Here is an 18242-nt window from a genome sequence, read left to right as displayed (position 1 = left end):
GGATTTACCTGAGCATGCTGGGATACTGGAGGCATCCCTGAGCCCTGGAGAGAGGAATGTTACCTTCACCTGCATCGCTTCTAATCCAGTCAGCGAGGCAACAGCGTCTATCCGGGAGAGCTGTGACTGCATTGCTTTTGTTGCAGAGTCCTCGGGGGGTGTTTCGTTCTGTGTGTTGAAGACGGTCCTTCTCTCTGTGGGTCTGGTTCTGATGATCTCTGCTGTGATCGGAGTCCATGTGAGGGATTGCACGCACACAGTTGAGTGCTTATCTTTGAATCTGCATTGATACGGGTGTTGGGTAAACAACCACCCGCTTTATCATGACAGGCAGTCCAGATCTGAGAGAAAATATGGTTTGCTGGGAAGTTAAGTCATTAAACTTGTGCCGGAGGAAATGCTGGACTCTGATTGGCTGGTAGGAAATTATGTCACAATACAGCTCCAAACAAATCGGGCACAGCCAGTAAAAACATCCTAATAGTCTTCCAATACCCTCACACTGTTACTGTTTTGTTGTTGTATTAACAGGGCTTGCGTTTGTGTCTTTTTTATGATTTAGAAAAGAAATGTGCGGCGGCATCGAGCAGCATGTGAGACTTAAAGGAAGCAGAGACCGGTTTAGACTCCTGCACTGAGAAAGGACTGCAGACCCGCAGAGCGACTGAATGCAAACCTGCACTGAGAAAGGACTGATTACCGTGTCTAATACTTCACTGTAGATACAACATTGTCTTAATCATCCTAACTTGTCGCTTCTTATCTCGCATTGTCCAAAACCAAAATGTACACATTGAGAAATATGTTTTTTCAATGTTTTTTTTCTTATATTTGTATAGTTTTTGTGAGCTCTACTTGCAAAGTAATGGCTTTGTTTTTAAACACTTGGGATCAGAATTTACTACTACTACTACTACTACTACTAATATTTTGACACACAAGTCTGTTTCTATAGCACAGATTACTGAGTGGAAATTGAAATTCTCACACCGATTTTGAGAATGCCCAAAGGAACCGTAGCACGTATTGACGCGTTATTCTCAGAAATAGAAGTGTGAACAAGGGAAGATGAATTTTTTTTAAAAAAAATAAATAAAGCAACAGTCGTTCTGTCACAGAAGCCTTCACACGTCGTTTTTATCCACCCTGAATTATAAAATGTCTGCACATCGCAGATTGCTTTATTTCAGTTACGCGCTGCCAGTTTTCATCCTGCTGCTGGGTAAGTACTGGTATTATTGCATTCTTGCATTCATGAAATGTAAAATTATCACCATGAATTTAGTTTAGCAAAAACCATATTTGTTTATTTATCAGATGCCTTTATCCAAGACGACTTACAGAGACTAGGGTGTGTGAACTATGCATCAGCTGCAGAGTCACTTACAACTACGTCTCACCCGAAAGACGGAGCACAAGGAGGTGAAGTGACTTGCTCAGGGTCACACAATGAGTCAGTGGCTGAGGTGGGATTTGAATCTGGGACCTTCTAGTTACAAGCATTTTTATTTAACCACTGGACCACACAGCCTCCATATGGTGACACTTTACATTAGGTTACAGTTTGAATGTACTTAACTTTGAAATCTTTTTGCACGATATAGGTCAGTACACAATGTTATCAGAAAAGGGTTAGGGACACACAAGGTTATTTCATGCAAAAAAATTCACTCATGAAGTCCATCGTAACTCTACATAATAACATTGTAATGATGAGTAAGGACACATGTATTTACTAAGTAACCGCTATGCAAACACAGTCATTAGAGACACTGCCTGGAAAGTTACCAAGCTGCTGCTTATTAACGTTTATAAATGTGTAATAACTGGTATAGAGTGTTAATAAAGCATTGTAGATGCACTAGCCATAGACTCAATTGCGTTTCAACATCCCAAAGTAGAATAGGTGGCTATAAACTGTCCCCTTTATAAAACTGGAATTCAGTCTATGGCTATTGCGTGGTTATAAATCACCCATAATCTGTTATTAACAATGTATAACATAGTTATTAAGCATCTATTATATAGTTATACAATGTTTATAAAACATTAATAAGCAGCACCTTAATATAATTTACAGCTCTGGCCAAAAGGGTTGCATCAGCTAGAATGTTATGATATTGAGACATAATTTAAAAAAAACAACTATACAAAACATAATTTTGATATTTTATGTAACATCATGCAAGATAAGAAACAACAAAATGATATGGCAACAGTCGACCAGAAACTACAAGAGTGGTACAGTATTTCGTGTTAGATTTTGAAATGTCACATTTTTTCAATTTTTGGAAAACTCCAAAGCGGTGTGAAATTCAATATGTTAACAAGGGAACATTATTCAGCAGCTTTCATTGGACTCTGTGAAGCTGAGGGAGTTCATTCTATATAGAGGGGGTGGAATTCAATATGTTAACAAGGGAACATTATTCAGCAGCTTTTCATTCTCATGTATGATGCAAAAGGAGTTCATTCTAATGGTTAAGGCTGAACTTTTGGTCAGAGATGCTATTCGAAGGGTTAATGTCTCAATAAGCTAGCTGGAAATTATGATGAGAATCATTAAATTCATAAAGTGGAAGAACTCCTTCCTTATGAGTTCCTATGAAGATACATGCTTGTGAGCGTATAAACCCAGAACCACAAACACTGCCCCCCCATATACAACAGAAAACACACACACACACACTGGCACACACACTGGTTCAGTCGCTAGACGTGGTTTTTGATATTTTAGGGGAATTGCATTGAATAAACAGGAAATGAAATACAGCGACGCCTCTGCTGACACACCAGGCTCATGATATGCGGTTAAAATGTTTAGAAAAAAAGAAGACTTTTAGCAAACTTCTATTAAACGCATAGCCATTTCAACAACGCTGAACCGCGAGATGTCCGGACTTTCCCGAGCGCTTTGTTCAAATTCCATGCGACCGATTTTCATCGTGCTTTCTGGTGAGTGCTACACCTGTCTAAACTGTGTGTCGTGGTCGTGTCCCTCAACGTGAATGATCTCTACGGTATATTGTAATTGTGTCTCTTGTGTAAATGTGCCTCATCCGAACAAGTAAGGACATTTATTTTGTACTGCAACAGAACCCGGCGTTCTCACTGCCTGATTGAGTAACGCTTTCCATTGAGCGTCTCTCTCGTGATTTCCTGCTTCCTAGAAAGGATGCATGTGAAATATTCACTTTAGCCCTGGTGTTGATTCAGTAGGATGTGCTCAGTGTCATTTACTTTCATTTAAATACTTATATAGTCTCACAAATGCTGTCAACATGTACAGCACTCTTGTAAGCAGTGTGGAGTAGTGGTTAGGGCTCTGGACTCTTGACCGGAGGGTCGTGGGTTCAATCCCAGGTGGGGGACACTGCTGCTGTACCCTTGAGCAAGGTACTTTACCTAGATTGCTCCAGTAAAAAACCCAACTGTATAAATGGGTAATTGTATGTAAAAATAATGTGATGTCTTGTAACAAATGTAAGTCGTCCTGGATAAGGGCGTCTGCTGAGAAATAAATAATAATAAGCAGAAGGAAGTACGATAGTTAATAAACCACTGACTGTGTGGAACTGCTTTGTTTGTGATTCCCTGATGTCTGGAAATGATACATGTGAAATATTCCTGTCAGCCTTGATGTTGATACAGTAGGATGTGTCATTTATTTGTATTTAAATACTGTTGTAATCGTGTACGGTAAATAAGTAAGGGGATGTTTTATGATTGTGGAATGCACTGCTAAGGTTCCGCGGTTTAAGAAATGTTAAATAATCTTACACCCCTGTTTAATGGTTTTGTTGTTACAGGTTTGCTGGTGGCGAGTTCAGTATCTGTTGATCCAGTCGTGAATGGGATTGTTGGAGAGTCTGTTGTCTTGCCCGCTGGTTTGTCCCCACAGGATAACCCAAGTGAAGTGGAATGGGGATGGGGTGGAAAAATCATTGCTGTGAGTGATACGGATGTACCAAGTGAGCAGTTCAGAGACAGGCTGCATCTGAACAGAAGAGACTGGTCTTTAACAATCAATCTGCTCAGAGCTGAAGACAGTGGAGAATATAAACGTGTTGCCACTGTAGCTTCTGGAGATACGCTCCCTTCACACACGGTTACTCTTCGTGTTTATGGTATGGATTTATCTTTTAACTCTAATCAATATTATCATGCAATGAACAGCGATGCCAGTTAACTACCTTGTGTGTTAAGATGTAACAATACTGCTGCAATCGCCATGCTGAGATTGGTGATGGTTTTAGATGCATGTATTATGCATAGTACAAAGCACACATGTATTTACTAAGTAACTGCTATGCAAACACACATGGAGACACTTAATGGAAAGTTCTGTCACATTTTGTAAGGTGAGAAATTACATAAATATAAAATCAGATTCAACACATTTTTAATACTAAACAAACAAATAGTTTGTCTTTGAGCCTCTTTACATGTAAAGTTAAAGGAAATCTCACACTAAATGATTTGCGATTTTTATACTTAGAAAAGATCGAGTCGGAGGTGACGAGGAAACCATCGAATGAAACCTGCCGTGCGACGCTGCTCTGCACCACGAACCAACGAGAACACGTCTCCTACCGCTGGAAGAGAGGGGACCAGGATTTACCTGAGCATGCTGGGATACTGGAGGTGTCCCTGATCCCTGAAGAGATTAATGTTATCTTCACCTGCATCGCTTCTAATCCAGTCAGCGAGGCAACAGCGTCTATCTGGGAGAGCTGTGCAGGTATTTCAAGCGTGCTTTTGTTGTCTTGAAAGTAAATTTGGGTAAAAGAACCAGGTTCGAAATAATCTTGATTGACAGAAAAAGTCATAATGCAAGGATAATACGACTTTGACATCACAAAAGTGCAATACGATTTATTATTAATGTTTTAGTTCTTAGCAGACACCCTTATCCAGGGCGACTTACAATTGTTACAAGATATCACATTATTTTTACATACAATTCCCCATTTATACAGTTGGGTTTTTACTGGAGCAATCTAGGTAAAGTACCTTGCTCAAGGGTACAGCAGCAGTGTCCCCCACCTGGGATTGAACCCACGACCCTCCGGTCAAGAGTCCAGAGCCCTAACCACTACTCCACACTGTAAAACACTGAGAGAAAAGGAACCACACACGCGGTCAAACGCAGGAGACTTTTTAGAAGTTGTTTAAGACGCCTGATTAAAGCACAAAGCGCTCTAGCATTTTCACACACAAGCGCCTGTTGTTTCTATATCACTGATTACTGAGCGGAGATTGAAATTCTCACACCCGGAGGTGTTTTCATGCAGGCGGGTATATAAAGGATATCGATAACGCGTCTTCAGGTGTGCCGATGCGTTTGCACATGACTGCATTGCTTTAGTTGCAGAGTCCCCGGAGGGTGTTTCGTTCTGTGTGTTGAGGACGGTCCTTCTCTCCCTGGGTCTGGTTCTGATGATCTCTGCTGTGATCGGAGTCCATGTGAGGGATTGCGCGCATACAGTTGAGTGCTTATCTTTGAATTTACATTGATACTGGTGTTGGGTAAACAACCACCCGCTTTATCATGACAGGCAGTCCAGATCCGAGAGAAAATATGGTTTGCTGGGAAGTTAAGACTTAAAACTTGTGCCCGAGGAAATGCTGGACTCTGATTGGCTGGTAGTAAATTATGTCACAATACAGCTCCAAACACAGCCAGTAAAAACATCCTAATAGTCTCCCAATACCCTCACACTGTTACTGTTTTGTTGTTGTATTAACAGGGCTTGCGTTTGTGTCTTTTTTTAATGATTTAGAAAAGAAATGTGCGGCGGCATCGAGCAGCATGTGAGACTTAAAGGAAGCAGAGACCGGTTTAGCCTCCTGCACTGAGAAAGGACTGCAGACCCGCAGAGCGGCTGAATGCAAATCTACACTGAGAAAGGACTGATTACCGTGTCTAATACTTCACTGTAGATACAACATTGTCTTAATCATCCTAACTTGTCGCTTCTTATCTCGCATTGTCCAAAACCAAAATGTACACATTGAGAAATATGTTTTTTCAATGTTTTTTTTCTTATATTTGTATAGTTTTTGTGAGCTCTACTTGCAAAGTAATGGCTTTGTTTTTAAACACTTGGGATCAGAATTTACTACTACTACTACTACTAATATTTTGACACACAAGTGTGTTTCTATAGCACAGATTACTGAGTGGAAATTGAAATTCTCACACCGATTTTGAGAACGCCCAAAGGAACCGCAGCACGTATTGACGCGTTATTCTCAGAAATAGAATTGTGAAAAAAGGAAGCTGAATTAAAAAAAAAAATTAAAGCAACAGAAGCCTTCACACGTCGTTTTTATCCACCCTGAATTATAAAATGTCTGCACATCGCAGATTGCTTTATTTCAGTTACGAGCTGCCAGTTTTCATCGTGCTGCTGGGTAAGTACTGGTATTATTGCATTCTTGCATTCATGAGATGTAAAATTATCACCATGAATTTAGTTTAGCAAAAACCATATGTGTTTATTTAGCAGACGCCTTTATCCAAGGCGACTTACAGAGACTCGGGTGTGTGAACTATGCATCAGCTGCAGAGTCACTTACAACTACGTCTCACCCGAAAGACGGAACACAAGGAGGTTAAGTGACTTGCTCAGGGTCACACAATGAGTCAGTGGCTGAGGTGGGATTTGAACCGGGGACCTCCTGGTTACAAGCCCTTTTCTTTAACCACTGGACCACACAGCCTCCATATGGTGACACTACATTAGGTTACAGTTCGAATGTACTTAACTTTGAAATCTGCACGATATAGGTCAGTACACAATGTTATCAGAAAAGGGTCAGGGACACACTTATATCATGCAACAAAATGCACTCATGAAGTCCATCGTAACTCTGCATAATAACATTGTAACGACGTATGAGCACACGTATTTACTAAGTAATTGCTATGCAAACACACAGTCATTAGAGACACTGCCTGGAAAGTGTTACCAAGCTGCTGCTTATTAATGTTTTATAAATTTATAATAAATGTGTAATAACTGTTATAGTGTTTTAATAAAGCATTATAGGTGGTTTATAACCATGCAACAGCCATAGACTGAATTACGTTTCAACATCCCAAAGTAGAATAGGTGGCTATAAACTGTCCCCTTTATAAAACTGGAATTCCGTCTATGGCTATTGCGTGGCTATAAATCACCCATAATGCGTTATTAACAATGTATAACATAGTTATTAAGCATCTATTATATAGTTATACAATGTTTATAAAACATTAATAAGCAACACCTTAATATAATTTACAGCTCTGGCCAAAAGGGTTGCATCAGGTAGAATGTTAGGATATTGAGACATAATTTAAAAAAACAACTATACAAAACATAATTTTGATATTTTATTTAACATCATGCAAGAAAAGAAACAACAAAATGATATGGCAACAGTCGACCGGAAACTACAAGAGTGGTACAGTATTTCGTGTTAGATTTTGAAATGTCACATTTTTTCAATTTTTGGAAAACTCCAAAGCGGTGTGTAATTCAATATGTTAACAAGGGAACATTATTCAGCAGCTTTCATTGGACTCTATGAAGCTGAGGGGGTTCATTCTATATAGAGGGTGTGGAATTCAATATGTGAACAAGGGAACATTATTCAGCAGCTTTCATTGGACTCTATGAAGCTGAGGGAGTTCATTCTATATAGAGGGTGTGTGATTCAATATGTTAACAAGGGAACATTATTCAGCAGCTTTCATTGGACTCTATGAAGCTGAGGGAGTTCATTCTATATAGAGGAGGTGGAATTCAATATGTTAACAAGGGAACATTATTCAGCAGCTTTCATTCCATTGTATGATGCAAAATTAGTTCATTCTAACGGTTAAGGCTGAACTTTTGGTCAGAGCTGTAGATGCTATTCGAAGGGTTAATGTCTCAATAAGCTAGCTGGAAATGATGCTGAGAATCATTAAATTCATAAAGCAGAAGAACTCCTTCCTTATGGGTTCCTGAGAAGATACATGCTTGCGAGCGTATAAACCCAGAACCACAAACACTGCCCCCCCATATGCAACAGAAAACACGGACACGCACACACACACACACTGGTTCAGTCGCTAGACGTGGTTTTTGATATTTTAGGGGAATTGCATTGAATAAACAGGAAATGAAATACAGCGACGCCTCTGCTGACACACCAGGCTCATGATATGTGGTTAAAATGTTCAGAAAAAAGAAGACTTTTAGCAAACTACTATTAAACGCATAGCCATTTCAACAACGCTGAACCGTGAGATGTCTGGACTTTCCCGAGCGCTTTGTTCAAATTCCATGCGACCGGTTTTCATCGCGCTTTCTGGTAAGTGCTACACCTGTCTAAACTGTGTGTCATGGTCGTGTCCCTCAACGTGAATGATATTTACGGTATATTGGAATTGTGTCTCTTGTGTAAATGTGCCTCACCCGAACAAGTAAGGATATTTATTTTGTACTGCAACAGAACCCGGCGTTCTCACTGCTTGATTGAGTAACGCTTTCCATTGCGCGTCTCTCTCGTGATTTCCTGGTTTCTAGAAAGGATGCATGTGAAATATTCACATTAGCCCTGGTGTTGATACAGTAGGATGTGCTCAATGTCATTTACCTTCATTTAAATACTTCTATAGTCTCACAGATGCTGTCAACCTGTACAGTACTCTTGTAAGCAGTGTGGAGTAGTGGTTAGGGCCCTGGACTCTTGACCGGAGGGTCGTGGGTTCAATCCCAGGTGGGGGACACTGCTGCTGTACCCTTGAGCAAGGTACTTTACCTAGATTGCTCCAGTAAAAACCCAACTGTATAAATGGGGAATTGTATGTAAAAATAATGTGATGTCTTGTAACAAATGTAAGTCGTCCTGGATAAGGGCGTCTGTTAAGAAATAAATAATAATAAGCAGAAGGAAGTACGGTAGTTATAAACCACTGACTGTGTGGAACTGCTTTGTTTGTGATTCCCTGATGTCTGGTTGATACAGTAGGATGTGTCATTTATTTGTATTTAAATACTGTTGTAATCGTGTTCAGTAAATAAGTAAGGGGATGTTTTATGATTGTGGAATGCACTGCTAAGGTTCAACGGTTTTTAAAATAATCTTACACCCCTGTTTAATGGTATTGTTGTTGCAGGTTTGCTGGTGGCCAGTTCAATATCTGCTGATCCAGTCGTGAATGGGATTGTTGGAGAGTCTGTTGTCTTGCCCGCTGGTTTGTCCCCACAGGATAACCCAAGTGAACTTGAATGGAGATTGGGCAAAAATACCATTGCTGATAAAGATAATAGTGAGGTAACAACTGACCAGTTCAGACATAGGGTGCATCTGAACAGAACAGACTGGTCTTTAACAATCAATCTGCTCAGAGCTGAAGACAGTGGAGAATATAAATGTGTTGCCACGGCAGCTTCTGGACGTCAGCTCCCAACACACACTGTTACTCTTCGTGTTTATGGTATGGATTCATCTTTATATTCTGATCAATATAATCATGTAATGAACAGCGATGCCAGTTAACTACCTTGTGTGCTAAGATGTAACGCTGCTGCTGCAATCACCATGCTGAGATTGGTGATGGTTTTAGATGCATGTACTGAACTCACAATGTTATTATGAATAGTACAAATCACACATGTATTTACTAAGTAACTGCTATGCAAGCACACATTAAATGGAGTTCTGTCACATTCTGGAAGGTCAGAAATTACATAAATACACAATCAGATGTCAACACATTTTAAATACTAAACAAACAAATAGTTTGTCTTTGAGCCTCTTTACATGTAAAGTTAAAGGAAATCTCTGTTGTATTATCAAACACACACTAAATGATTTCCGATTTTTATACTTAGAAAAGATCAAGTCAGAGGTGACGAGGAAACCATCGAATGAAACCTGCCGTGCGACGCTGCTCTGCACCACGAACCAACGAGAACACGTCTCCTACCGCTGGAAGAGAGGGGACCAGGATTTACCTGAGCATGCTGGGATACTGGAGGTGTCCTTGAGCCCCGGAGAGATTAATGTTATCTTCACCTGCATCGCTTCTAATCCAGCCAGCGAGGCAGCAGCGTCTATCCGGGAGAGCTGTGCAGGTATTTCAAGCGTGCTTTTGTTGTATTGAAAGTAAATTTGGGTAAAAGAACCAGGTTCGAAATAATCTTGATTGACAGAAAAAGTCATATTGCAAGGATAATACGACTTTGACGTCACAAAAGTGCAATACGACTTATTATTTATTTCTTAGCAGATGCCCTTATCCAGGGCGACTTACAATTGTTACAAGATATCACCTTATTTTTACATACAATTACGCATTTATACAGTTGGGTTTTTACTGGAGCAATCTAGGTAAAGTACCTTGCTCAAGGGTACAGCAGCAGTGTCTCCCACCTGGGATTGAACCCACGACCTTCCGGTCAGGAGTCCAGAGACCTAACCACTACTCCACACTGTAAAACACTGAGAGAAAAGGAACACAGAGCCACACACGCGGTCAAACGCAGGAGACTTTTTTTTAGGAGCTGTTTAAGACGCCTGATTAAAGCACAAAGCGGTCTCACATTTTCACACAAAGGAGCTCCTGTTGTTTCTATATCACTGATTACTGAGCGGAGATTGAAATTCTCACACCCGGAGGTGTTTTCATGCAGACGGGTATATAAAGGATTTTGATGACGCGTCTTCAGGTGTGCCGATGCGTTTGCACATGACTGCATTGCTTTTGTTTTAGGGTCCCCGGGGGGTGTTTCGTTCTGTGTGTTGAAGACGGTCCTTCTCTCCCTGGGTCTGGTTCTGATGATCTCTGCTGTGATCGGAGTCCATGTGAGGGATTGCACGCACACAGTTGAGTGCTTATCTTTGAATCTGCTTTGATACGGGTGTTGGGCAAACAACCACCCACTTTATCATGACAGGCAGTCCAGATCTGAGGGAAAATATGGTTTGCTGGGAAGTTAAAACTTAAAACTTGTGCCGGAGGAAATGCTGGATTCTGATCGGCTGGTAGTAAATTATGTCACAATACTGTTCCAAACAAATCGAGCACAGCCAGTAAAAACATTCTAATAGTCTTCCAATACCCTCACACTGTTACTGTTTTGTTGTTGTATTAACAGGGCTTGCGTTTGTGTCTTTTTTATGATTTAGAAAAGAAATGTGCGGCGGCATCGAGCAGCATGTGAGACTTAGAGGAAGCAGAGACCGGTTTAGCCTCCTGCACTGAGAAAGGACTGCAGACCCGCAGAGCGGCTGAATGCAAATCTACACTGAGAAAGGACTGATTACCGTGTCTAATACTTCACTGTAGATACAACATTGTCTTAATCATCCTAACCTGTCGCTTCTTATCTCGCATTGTCCAAAACCAAAATGTACACATTGAGAAATATATATTTTTTTCTTATATTTGTATATATATATATATATATATATTGTGATCTCTACTTGCAAAGCAATGGCTTGGTTTTTAAACACTTGGAATCAGAATTTACTAGTACTACTACTACTAATATTTTCATACACGAGTGTGTTTCTATATCACAGATTACTGAGTGGAAATTGAAATTCTCACACCGATTTTGAGAACGCCCAAAGGAACCGTAGCATGTATTGACGAGTTATTCTCAGAAATAGAATTGTGAAAAAAGGAAGCTGAATTAAAAAAAAAATTAAAGCAACAGAAGCCTTCACACGTCGTTTTTATCCACCCTGAATTATAAAATGTCTGCACATCGCAGATTGCTTTATTTCAGTTACGAGCTGCCAGTTTTCATCCTGCTGCTGGGTAAGTACTGGTATTATTGCATTCTTGCATTCATGAAATGTAAAATTATCACCATGAATTTAGTTTAGCAAAAACCATATTTGTTTATTTATCAGACACCTTTATCCAAGGCGACTTACAGAGACTAGGGTGTGTGAACTGTGCATCAGCTGCAGAGTCACTTACAACTACGTCTCACCCGAAAGACGGAACACAAGGAGGTGAAGTGACTTGCTTAGGGTCACACAATGAGTCAGTGGCTGAGGTGGGATTTGAACCTGGGACCTTCTAGTTACAAGCCCTTTTATTTAACCACTGGACCACACAGCCTCCATATGGTGACACTTTACATTAGGTTACAGTTCGAATGTACTTAACTTTGACATCTTTTTGCACGATATAGGTCAGTACACAATGTTATCAGAAAAGGGTTAGGGACACACAAGGTTATTTCATGCAAAAAAATTCACTCATGAAGTCCATCGTAACTCTGCATAATAACATTGTAATGATGAGTAAGGACACATGTATTTACTAAGTAACTGCTATGCAAACACACAGTCATTAGAGACACTGCCTGGAAAGTGTTACCAAGCTGCTGCTTATTAATGTTTTATAACTTTATAATAAATGTGTAATAACTGTTAGTGTTTTAATAAAGCATTATAGGTGGTTTATAACCATGCAACAGCCATAGTCTGAATTACGTTTCAACATCCCAAAGTAGAATAGGTGGCTGAAAACCGTCCCCTTTATAAAACTGGAATTCAGTCTATGGCTATTGCGTGGTTATAAATCACCCATAATCTGTTAACAATGTATAACATAGTTATTAAGCATCTATTATATAGTTATACAATGTTTATAAAACATTAATAAGCAGCACCTTAATATAATTTACAGCTCTGGCCAAAAGGGTTGCATCAGGTAGAATGTTAGGATATTGAGACATAATTTAAAAAAACAACTATACGAAATATAATTTTGATATTTTATTTAACATCATGCAAGAAAAGAAACAACAAAATGATATGGCAACAGTCGACCGGAAACTACGAGTGGTACAGTATTTAGTGTTAGATTTTGAAATGTCACATTTTTTCAATTTTTGGAAAACTCCAAAGCGGTGTGTAATTCAATATGTTAGCAAGGGAACATTATTCAGCAGCTTTCATTGGACTCTATGAAGCTGAGGGAGTTCATTCTATATAGAGGGGGTGGAATTCAATATGTTAACAAGGGAACATTATTCAGCAGCTTTCATTGGACTCTATCAAGCTGACGGAGTTCATTCTATATAGAGGGGGTGGAATTCAATATGTTAACAAGGGAACATTATTCAGCAGCTTTCATTGGACTCTGTGAAGCTGAGGGAGTTCATTCTATATAGAGGGGGTGGAATTCAATATGTTAACAAGGGAACATTATTCAGCAGCTTTCATTGGACTTTATGAAGCTGAGGGAGTTCATTCTATATAGAGGGGGTGGAATTCAATATGTTAACAAGGGAACATTATTCAGCAGCTTTCATTGGACTCTATGAAGCTGAGGGAGTTCATTCTATATAGAGGGTGTGGAATTCAATATGTTAACAAGGGAACATTATTCAGCAGCTTTCATTCCACTGTATGATGCAAAATTAGTTCATTCGAATGGTTAAGGCTGAACTTTTGGCCAGAGCTGTAGATGCTATTCGAAGGGTTAATGTCTCAATAAGCTAGCTGGAAATTATGATGAGAATCATTAAATTCATAAAGCGGAAGAACTCCTGAGAAGATACATGCTTGTGAGCTTATAAACCCAGAACCACAAACACTGGCCCCCTGTATGCAACAGAAAACACGCACTCTCTCACACACACACACACACACACACGCACACACACACACACACACACACACACACACACACACACACACACACACGCACACTGGTTCAGTCGCTAGACGTGGTTTTTGTTATTTTAGGGGAATTGCATTGAATAAACAGGAAATGAAATACAGGGACGCCTCTGCTGACACACCAGGCTCATGATATGCGGTTAAAATGTTCAGAAAAAAAATGACTTTTAGCAACTTCAATTAAACGCATAGCCATTTCAACAACGCTGAACCGCGAGCTGTCCGGACTTTCCCGAGCGCTTTGTTCAAATTCCATGCGACCGATTTTCATCGCGCTTTCTGGTGAGTGCTACACCTGTCTAAACTGTGTGTCGTGGTCATGTCCCTCAACGCGAATTATCTCTACGGTATATTGGAATTGTGTCTCTTGTGTAAATGTGCCTCATCCGAACAAGTAAGGATATTTATTTTGTACTGCAACAGAACCCGGCGTTCTCACTGCCTGATTGAGTAACGCTTTCCATTGAGCGTCTCTCTGGTGATTTCCTGGTTCCTAGAAAGGATGCATGTGAAATATTCTCTTTAGCCCTGGTGTTGATTCAGTAGGATGTGCTCAGTGTCATTTACTTTCATTTAAATACTTATATAGTCTCACAAATGCTGTCAACATGTACAGCACTCTTGTAAGCAGTGTGGAGTAGTGGTTAGGGCTCTGGACTCTTGACCGGAGGGTCGTGGGTCAAATCCCAGGTGGGAGACACTGCTGCTGTACCCTTGAGCAAGGTACTTTACCTAGATTGCTCCAGTAAAAACCCAACTGTATAAATGGGGAATTGTATGTAAAAATAATGTGATATCTTGTAACAATTGTAAGTCGCCCTGGATAAGGGCGTCTGCTAAGAAATAAATAATAATAAGCAGAAGGAAGTATGGTAGTTATAAACCACTGACTGTGTGGAACTGCTTTGTTTGTGATTCCCTGATGTCTGAACTGATACATGTGAAATATTCCTATCTGCCTTGGTGTTGATACTGTAGGATGTGTCATTTATTTGTATTTAAATACTGTTGTAATCGTGTACGGTAAATAAGTAAGGGGATGTTTTATAATTGTGGAATGCACTGCTAAGGTTCAGTGGTTTTAGAAATGTGAAAACATCTTCCACCCCTGTTTAATGGTATTGTTGTTGCAGGTTTGCTGGTGGCCAGTTCAGTATCTGCCGATCCAGTCGTGAACAGGATTGTTGGAGAGTCTGTTGTCTTGCTCGCTGGTTTGTCCCCACAGGATAACCCAAGTGAACTTGAATGGAGATTGGGCAAAAATACCATTGCTGATAAAGATAATAGTGAGGTAACAACTGACCAGTTCAGACATAGGCTGCATCTGAACAGAACAGACTGGTCTTTAACAATCAATCTGCTCAGAGCTGAAGACAGTGGAGAATATAATCGTGTTGCCACAGCAGCTTCTGGTCAGCTCCCTACACACACAGTTACTCTTCATGTTTATGGTATGGATTTATCTTTTAACTCTAATCAATATTATCATGCAATGAACAGTGATGCCAGTTAACTGCCTTGTGTGTTAAGATGTAACAATACTGCTGCAATCGCCATGCTGAGGTTGGTGATGGTTTTAGATGCATGTACTGAACTCACAATGTTATTATGAATAGTACAAAGCACACGTGTATTTACTAAGTAACTGCTATGCAAGCACACATTAAATGGAGACACTTAATGGAAAGTTATGTCACATTTTGGAAGGTCAGAAATTACATAAATACACAATCAGATGTCAACACATTTTAAATACTAAACAAACAAATAGTTTGTCTTTGAGCCTCTTTACATATAAAGTTAAAGGAAATCTCTGTTGTATTATCAAACACACACTAAATGATTTCCGATTTTTATACTTAGAAAAGATCGAGTCGGAGGTGACGAGGAAACCATCGCATGAAACCTGCCGTGCGACGCTGCTCTGCACCACAAACCAACGAGAACACATCTCCTACCGCTGGAAGAGAGGGGACCAGGATTTACCTGAGCATGCTGGGATACTGGAGGTGTCCTTGAACCCTGGAGAGATTAATGTTATCTTCACCTGCATCGCTTCTAATCCAGTCAGCGAGGCAGCAGCGTCTATCTGGGAGAGCTGTGCAGGTATTTCAAGCGTGCTTTTGTTGTATTGAAAGTAAATTTGGGTAAAAGAACCAGGTTCGAAATAATCTCGATTGACAGAGAAAGTCATATTGCAAGGATGATACGACTTTGACGTCACAAAAGTGCAATACGACTTATTATTTATTTCTTAGCAGATGCCCTTATCCAGGGAGACTTACAATTGTTACAAGATATCACATTATTTTTTACATACAATTACGCATTTATACAGTTGGGTTTTTACTGGAGCAATCTAGGTAAAGTACCTTGCTCAAGGGTACAGCAGCAGTGTCCCCCACCTGGGATTGAACCCACGACCCTTCGGTCAGGAGTCCAGAGCCCTAACCACTACTCCACACTGTAAAACACTGAGAGAAAAGGAACACAGAGCCACACACGCGGTCAAACGCAGGAGACTTTTTTTTAGGAGCTGTTTAAGACGCCTGATTAAAGCACAAAGCGGTCTCACATTTTCACACAAAGGAGCTCCTGTTGTTTCTATATCACTGATTACTGAGCGGAGATTGAAATTCTCACACCCGGAGGTGTTTTCATGCAGACGGGTATATAAAGGATTTTGATGACGCGTCTTCAGGTGTGCCGATGCGTTTGCACATGACTGCATTGCTTTTGTTTTAGGGTCCCCGGGGGGTGTTTCGTTCTGTGTGTTGAAGACGGTCCTTCTCTCCCTGGGTCTGGTTCTGATGATCTCTGCTGTGATCGGAGTCCATGTGAGGGATTGCATGCATACAGTTGAGTACTTATCTTTGAATCTGCATTGATACGGGTGTTGGGTAAACAACCACCCGCTTTATCATGACAGGCAGTCCAGATCCGAGAGAAAATATGGTGTGCTGGGAAGTTAAGACTTAAAACTTGTGCCGGAGGAAATGCTGGACTCTGATTGGCTGGTAGTAAATTATGTCACAATACTGCTCAAAACAGCCAGTAAAAACATCCTAATAGTCTTCCAATACCCTCACACTGTTACTGTTTTGTTGTTGTATTAACAGGGCTTGCGTTTGTGTCTTTTTTATGATTTAGAAAAGAAATGTGCGGCGGCATCGAGCAGCATGTGAGACAGAGGAAGCAGAGACCGGTTTAGCCTCCTGCACTGAGAAAGGACTGCAGACCCGCAGAGCGACTGAATGCAAACCTGCACTGAGAAAGGACTGCAGACCCGCAGAGCGACTAAATGCAAACCTACACTGAGAAAGGACTGATTACCGTTTCTAATACTTCACTGTAGATACAACATTGTCTTAATCATCCTAACTTGTCGCTTCTTATCTCGCATTGTCCAAAACCAAAATGTACACATTGAAAAAAAAAAAATATATGAGAAAGATATGTACAACATATCGAAACGTTGGGCAGCTGGCTCTTTGAGCTAATATATATATATATATATATATATATATATATATATATATATATATATATATATATATATATATATATATATATATATATATATATATAGTGAGCTCTACTTGCAAAGCAATGGCTTGGTTTTTAAACACTTGGAATCAGAATTTACTAGCACTACTACTAATTATGAAAGTATCCGAGCACAAACGAGCTCCTATTGGAAGTGACTCTGCAGCAGCCACTGACTCCCTGTGTGTGTGTGACCCTGAGCAAGTCACTGAACCTCCTTGTGCTCCGTCCTTCAGGATGAGACGTCAAACAAACGAGGTCCTATTGGAAGAGACTCTGCAGCAGCCACTGACTCCCTATGTGTGTGTGTGACCCTGAGCAAGACACTGAACCTCCTTGTGCTCCGTCCTTCAGGATGAGACGTCAAACAAACGAGCTCCTATTGGAAGTGACTCTGCAGCAGCAGCAGCAGCAGCAGTTGATGATGGAGAGTTCACCCCCTAGTCTCTGCAAGTTGCTTGGATAAGTCGTCTGCTAAATGACCAGTTAATAATAATAATAATAATAATAATAATAATAATAATAATAATAATAATAATAATGCTTTCCAGCAGTATTTGTACTTACTGTAAGCTATAATGTATTTAAACACTGTTTTGCATTGTAACCCTGTACTGCCCTGTAACACATGTGTGAGTCGGCTTGGATAAAGATGTCTGACAAATAAACCAGGACGGTGTGGTGTATATATATATATATCAGTGCCACCTAATCGGGATTCTGATAATCATGAGTTCTGCTTAAATGGGATAGAACTCTGGGAGGCGGTTTTTCCCAATGCGGTTCGTGTCGTTTAACTGGGACGTCCCTTCTTTTAATTGGGATACAGTATTTTCAAATGGTGAACGGAGATCGCTTTTCAGAGCAAGACAGGTTCGAGTAGCGCAGAGCGGTGAGTGCGTGATTACCCTGTGACTTGCGTAAACCACTTCGAACTCTTGAAGGAGCTGCTGGAGTCTCCTGTGGTTTCTCGGGCTGCTGTGACAAAAAAAATGGCTTGTATTTTAAAT

The 18242-nt window shown here is 40.3% G+C and overlaps 1 protein-coding gene across 5 annotated transcripts in view; it reads left to right on the top strand.

Annotated features, from left to right (window-relative positions):
• The window catches only part of LOC117410103 (SLAM family member 5-like), a 50674-nt gene that overhangs the window by 17523 nt on the left and 14909 nt on the right, over window positions 1-18242 (top strand). Inside the window, exons 1-7 of one of the 5 annotated variants that reach the window (XM_059021655.1) lie at window positions 5839-6417; window positions 9155-9475; window positions 9873-10115; window positions 10754-10866; window positions 11170-11806; window positions 14820-15137; window positions 15550-15792. The exons of 1 other annotated variant lie outside the window; for it this stretch is intronic. In XM_059021655.1, coding sequence (XP_058877638.1) covers window positions 11743-11806; window positions 14820-15137; window positions 15550-15792 — 625 coding nt within the window. In that variant the 5' untranslated portion in view covers window positions 5839-6417; window positions 9155-9475; window positions 9873-10115; window positions 10754-10866; window positions 11170-11742. 3 more of the 5 variants (XM_059021654.1, XM_059021656.1, XM_059021658.1) reach the window with 3 other exon arrangements.

Source organism: Acipenser ruthenus, unplaced genomic scaffold (assembly GCF_902713425.1).
Source record: "Acipenser ruthenus unplaced genomic scaffold, fAciRut3.2 maternal haplotype, whole genome shotgun sequence".
In the NCBI taxonomy this organism is placed as follows: Eukaryota; Metazoa; Chordata; class Actinopteri; order Acipenseriformes; family Acipenseridae; genus Acipenser; species Acipenser ruthenus.
Note: the sequence above shows the minus strand (reverse complement) of the source record. Positions and strands in the feature narration are given on the sequence as shown.